The sequence below is a fragment of the Gekko japonicus genome, unplaced genomic scaffold, assembly GCF_001447785.1.
Source record: "Gekko japonicus isolate JY-2015 unplaced genomic scaffold, Gekko_japonicus_V1.1 scaffold3592, whole genome shotgun sequence".
Taxonomy (NCBI): Eukaryota; Metazoa; Chordata; class Lepidosauria; order Squamata; family Gekkonidae; genus Gekko; species Gekko japonicus.
In genome coordinates, this window is record NW_015164307.1 from 51,567 (window position 1) to 57,977 (window position 6,411).

A 6,411-nucleotide genomic window follows, 5' to 3' on the forward strand; every position below is an offset into this window, starting at 1 on the left:
GGGGGGGTGTCCCTGAAATTGGGCCACGGGGTGTCCATTAGAGATTACTGTTTCTCTGCTCACCCCGATCTCTGATAATCAAGGGCAAAGTTACACCTTTACTACTCCTGAAATTTTATGCAACCAAAAAAAAAGCTCAGCACAGATGATACAATTTTCTTGGTGTATTGTCCGGTGTACTGTCTTCATCTGCCCATCTCTGCCTGAACTACTGCCACAATCGTAGGATTCATCAGTAAAACATTCAATATAAGCAACACTATTCCCATATCCTGCGATTAATTTGGGAACGCTATTTTCTATACTGAGGTACATTTTTAATATTGGTAAGGCAAACACCAAAGCAGCATTTCACCCCCCTTTAACATATAGATATATAATGTTTGGAATAAAAGCCTTGCTATCTTGTCCTAATTTCAGCCTTGCGCACGTTGTGTGGGTTAAACAATGGACTTTACTTGAAGAGAGTGGCGCAGAGGGCAACAACTTGCTTGCGAGTAAATGTGCGAGATCCAACAGATGCCCCTTCGACACATGGAAGTTCTAGTCTCTTGGCAAGGAAGACCGGGCACCAGACCACAGAGAAGGAGACATATTCTCTCTCATGCATAAAGGTAAAGGTTCCCTTGCTTGAAAGCTAGTCGAATCCAACTCTAGGGTTGCGGTGCTCATCTCGGTTTCAAAGCCGAAGAGCCAGCGCTGTCCGAAGACATTTCCGTGGTCATGTGGCCGGCATGACTAAACACCAAGGCGCACGGAACGCTGTTACCTTCCCACCGAAGTGGTACCTATTTATCTACTTGCAATTTCTTGCTTTCGAACTGCTAGGTTGGCAGGAGCTGGAACTAGAGACAGGAGCTCACTCCATCATGCGGCACCCGGGTCTCGAACTGCTGAACTACTGACCTTCCACAGCCTGCAGTTCAGCGTCTTAACCACTTGAGCCACCGCAGCTCTTATGCATAAGACCTCGTAAAAATGGGAGCACAGAGGAACGGCTTCAGAACCTAACTACAGTACATGAACCCCAATCCGAGCATCTGAAGGACAGCACAAGCGGCTGGCTTCCTTCTACTCATGGAGCTACCTGCAGAAGGCTTTCCCAATGCCTTTTTGGGAACAAGATATCAGATTGGGATCCCCCCCCCCCAATTAACAGTCAAACAAGAGGAATATTGTTTGCAGAAGCACCCTGAAAATCCCAACAACTTGACAAAGGGAGACCAATTTTCCCTCTCGTATTTTTCTCTACTGGGTGGAGCAGATCACATCCCGAGCAGAATATAACTGCTGTAATCTTAAAATGGGCAAAGGGCAGATTGCTGCTGGGGGGGGGGCTTCCTGTTTTAACGAGCGGCCGCTCACACGCATAGTTTAGGGACGCGCACAGTTTAGGGGGAACACAGATTGGGGACTCTTCCTTTCAACCGGTTTGGGACCTGATTTCCCGACCTCTCTTGCTGCCGTTTGTTACGATTTTACCTTTTCTTCTGCTGTGCCACAATTTTTTTCTACAGTATCTACAGAACTTCCCTTCCGAGCTCGTTCCTTATGTAGACAATGCAACTAAGTTTTTAGACATAACTGGACATATTTTCAGACGGTTTCTTCCCTCCCCCCCCAGCGCTTTCTGAAAAAGCAATTTAGAGAAATTTGTATATAAAATTAGATACTAATTTTTTCGGTATCTCAAACGTTATTTACAAATCAAAGAGAACAAAAGCAAACCAGACCAAAAATATTGGGAACTCCACGATCTAGGGGAATCGGAGCGTGCTTAAAAGAGTTTAAAAAAAAAAGAACTCTGAAACGAGGGTCGGCTCCTTTAGTTTTGCTCTCCCCGACCTTCCATTCTATACACTACAGTGGTGGAGATGTCCTCGTTGGACTCGGGTGACACTTTTTTCCACACAGTCTCTTTTAAGGCAAGCTCGTACTGGAGGCTTTCACAGTCCAAGGGTCCAAAGGGAAGCTAGTTGTTCAAGCAACACACAGGGTTTATTAGTTTACCAGCACAAAAGAAACATTCTAGTATTACTGATATTTAGCAGGGAGGGCTAACCAGGTTGTCGACCCTCCAGGGCCTCAGCAGCTGTGACACAGATGGGACACAACAATTTTCCTCACGGTTACGGGACTTTTACAAAGTCACCGTTTCACTCTGGCAGTCAAGCGGTCTTTATTCTGCACGCCGTGAACTCAAAAGGCTACGGAGGAGCGGCCAACCAATACTTTGGGTTCAAAGGCCCCTTTTCGTACTTCACTGCCATCTTCCCTTCTCGGCTTCTTACCGAAAATCTACTCCTCTGAAGGGGCCCCAGCAGAGCACTGCTCAGACCACCAGGCCTTTGGGTCGGCCCTCAGAACTCTTCTGTCCCAGCAAGGACCTCAATTCCTTTTTCACTGGGAGACGTGTGTTCCTTTTGCTCCTGTTTCCTACAGTATTGAGAAAGAGTCTGGAGATGAGCCTCCACCGCTGCCAAGAACGAGAAAAGCACTGAGGCTCTTTTCTCACCAATCTTTGGGCCAATACTATTACTGAGAATTTCTAACCTTTGCAGGGCTCTTTTTGTAGAAAAAGCCCAGCAGGAACTCATTAGCATAACAGGCCACACCCAACAGCAGGAACTCACTAGCATATTGGGCCACACCCCTGACAGCACAGCTCATTAGCACATTGGGCCGCACCCCCGTGTTACCAGAAGTGTGGTTATCCAGCCACACCCACCTTTTGCTTCTTATTCTGTTTACCTTGTTTGTGGTCAAAACCCAGGGCTTTTTTTTGTAGCAGGACCTCCTTTGCATGTTAGGCCACACACCCCTCATGTAGCCAATACTAATGAGTTTCTGCTGTTGGGTGTGGCCTATTATGCTAATGAGTTCCTGCTGGGCGTAGCCAACTTGGGAGCCAGCCGGAACTCTGTTCCTGTGCGTTCCTGCCCAAAAATAGCCCTGAAAGTATATTGTTTCAAGTTCCCAATAAACACTCAGCAAAGGGGAGGTTTGACAACCTCCAGGCGGTGACTGGAGATCTCCTGGGGTTATAACTGATCTCCAGGCCAAAGACAGCAGTTCCCCTGGAGAAAAGGGCTGCTTTGGAAGGCAGACTTTATGGCATCATACCACACTGAAGTCCCTACCCTGCCCAAACCCTGTCCACTTTGGAGAGCCAGTTTGGTGTAGTGGTTAGGAGCATGGACTCTAATCTGGGAGAACTGGGTTGGATTCCCCACTCCTCCACACGCAGCTGCTGGTGTGACTTTGGGACAGTCACAAGTTCTCTCAGAGCTGATCTCTCAAGGGCAGTTCTTGGGAGAGCTCTCTCAGCCCCACCTGCCTCACAGGGTGTCTGTTGTGGGGAGGGGAAGGGAAAGGAGGTAGTGAAGGGCGGGGTATACATCCAATCTCCTCTTCTTCCTTCTTCTCAGGCTCCACCCCCCCCAAACCTCCAGGTATTTCCCAACCTGGAGCTGGTAACCCTAGCAAAGGGCCTTTGCACTTCACGCCTACAAATAAACGTTGTTTGAGCTGAGGAGCCCAGAAGGGGCTGTAAGCTTTGCAAAAAAAATTTTGGAGTCACTGACCCAGGAGGACGTTAGGCCTACCAATAATAAATGGCGAGAGAACTCCTCCTGTCACAGATTTCCTTCAAGTTAGCCCGAGCGTACAACAAAAAGTGCCGCCACCTAACACGACACGTGCAGCGTCTGATATAAGCAGTTTCTGCACACTAAGAACAGCAGTATTGATGCAATACATGTCATTGAGCCGCCTCATTAAAGAGGACGGGAAGCGAGCTTGGAGGCACATGACACACGAGGCACCGCTAAACCCCCGGGACTCACCCGCTGATCGCCCCCTTCCCGGCGAGGATCGAGTTTCTTCGCAAAGTGCCGCAAGTTGTCGTAATTATGGAAATTGCAGAGACTAACCAGTTCCTGCAATGAGCGAAATGTTATGTTATTTGACACAGCAAAACCGCATATTATGTTTGCATCACCTAAAGACTGGCATTTACCCATTGTCCGAGTATGAACTGTAATGCGCAGCGCTTCCTCACCCTTCAGAAAAACCCCACATTAACTAAGCATTACCCACTGCCCCCAAATATGAATTATAAGATCCGCTTCATAACCCTTAAGAAAAGCCCCGTGCTAACCTGGTATTATCCACTGTCCAAATTTGAGGGCAGCCAAAATAATTTACAGGTTGAGCTGTAATTAAGGCTGAACTGAATTTAGGGGAAGAGGAAGGAAGGGAATATCTATACACAGTGCAGTAGAAAAGAGCAAGAGTCCAGTAGCACCTTAAAGGCTAACAAAATTTGTGGCAGGGGAGGCGCTTTCGTGAGTCACTGGCTGCTCACTTCTTTAGTTCTGAAGAAGTAAGCAGTGACTCACAAAAACTCATGTCCTGCCACAAATCTGGTTAGTCTTTAAAGACCTACTGGACTCTTCCTCTTTTCTCCTGCTACAGGAAGACGAATACGGCGACCCATCCTGATCTATACATAATACAAACCTACATTCACATACATTGTATGTTCAGCCCTCCCCCAAATGACTGGCACTCTGTATCATGTCTAATATTATGTTCTTGTTCAGTAGCACCTTAAAGAATATCTGTGGACAGGTAAAGAGCTGCGGTGGCTCAAGTGGTTAAGACGCTGAACTGCAGGCTGTGGAAGGTCAGTAGTTCAGCAGTTCAAGACCCGGGTGCCGCTAGACAGGGTGAGCTTCTGTCTCTAGTTCCAGCTCCTGCCAACCTAGCAGTTCGAAAGCAAGAAATTGCAAGTAGATAAATAGGTACCACTTCGGTGGGAAGGTAACAGCGTCCCGTGCGCCTTGGTGTTTAGTCATGCCGGCCACATGACCACGGAAACGTCTTCGGACAGCGCTGGCTCTTCGGCTTTGAAACGGAGATGAGCACCGCAACCCTAGAGTCGGATTCGACTGGCTTTCGAGCAAGGGAACCTTGACCTTGAAAGAGCTTTCAAGAGTCACAGCTCACTTCTTCAGATACCCTTCAGCTGCGCTTTCACAGAAAGGCTTTGTACCTGCCCATTAAGGGAGGTTGAGACCAATGCTCCCTCTAAGCTGTGGAGTCTTGCGAGCAAAAATTCTACTTTGTGAGCTACTGGCATTCAAGTTGTGAGCGAGCAATTTGGCTGCTGCATAAATTAGTTTGCTCTGGAGCCCTTCTTCCTGAGCTAAGACAAAAATGTGTGAGCCGGAGGTTAAAAATCTGTGAGCCAGCTCACACTAACTCAGCTTAGAAGGAACATTGTTTGAGACTACAGAGCATGTGTTTTTTAGATGCCCGTATTATAAGGTGGTGCGTAATAAGATCATCACTCCATGGACTGAAGAAACTCCGGGCCTTTCTGAAAAAGCTAGACTCGAGTTTCTTCTATCTGACAGAAACCACAAGATTACCCACCAAGTAGCCAGTTTCTGCATGGCGATACTTAAATTACAGAAATTCCATGGCAGCCAGGTAGCTACAGCAGTTAGATATTCGATTAAACTTTAATCAATTTTTAATGTTTTACTGATGTATTTTAAAATCTTGGAATATTGTAAAGGTGTACTTTTTTTTGGTATGACTGGTCTAAGGGCTGTAGAAATAAACTGAAATGGAAAACCTTCAGCTGTGACTCCCAGAAGCTCCTCCCCTGCCACACATTGTGTTAAGTCTTTAGGGTGCAAACGGACTCTTGCTCTTTTCTACTGCCTCAGACAGACTAACCATCTTGACCAAATCTTCAGAAACACCAAGGAGCAAGCCTGAAGCAAGCAGGAATACTAATGAAGAATTCCGACCTCTGCAGAACTAGAGATGTAAAAATTCTGGAAATTTCGAAGCTCAGGGGGGAAATCCAGTTTTTTCTGTTTTTCCCGGAAAAAAACGGAAATTTTCAGAAAAATTGAAAAAAATACTACATCAGCCCTTCTTTTTTCTTTCCCAGATTGAAAGTCATTGTGTTACTTTAGGAACATAAAATATGACTATGGACAATTTTACTTGGCAGGAAAGTATCACAACTAACGTATTAAAAATATAGCAGACCCAAACAATTATTACAAACAGAATTTACTTCTTAAATAATGTTTATTTGTAATTGTAACAAACGGAGCAACAATCTCCTGAACTGTTTGCTAGTTTATGTGGAACAGACAGAAAACCCTCCACAAAATGATATTTAAAAATCCAGAAGTAACAATGATTTGAACACCTTGTCTTAAAATATTTGATTCATCATGTTAAAATAAAACGTTCCATAATCTTATTTTTTTTCTTTTCTTTTTTCAATTTTTCCGGGGGAAAAAAACAAAAAAAGGCTTCAGGAAAAAAACCAGGGGTCCCCCCCCCCCCAAATTTTCCCAGGTTTTTTCCGGGCCTTGACACTGC

General features: G+C 45.7%; 1 protein-coding gene across 1 annotated transcript in view; it reads right to left on the minus strand.

Moving 5' to 3' along the window:
- GLS (glutaminase) overlaps positions 1-6,411 on the minus strand; it is a gene marked incomplete at its 5' end in the record, with an annotated part of 79,647 nt that overhangs the window by 30,694 nt on the left and 42,542 nt on the right. The window contains one exon of the mRNA XM_015408819.1: positions 3,846-3,938. Within this exon, the coding sequence (XP_015264305.1) occupies positions 3,846-3,938 (93 nt within the window). The remainder of the gene's footprint in view (positions 1-3,845; positions 3,939-6,411) is intronic.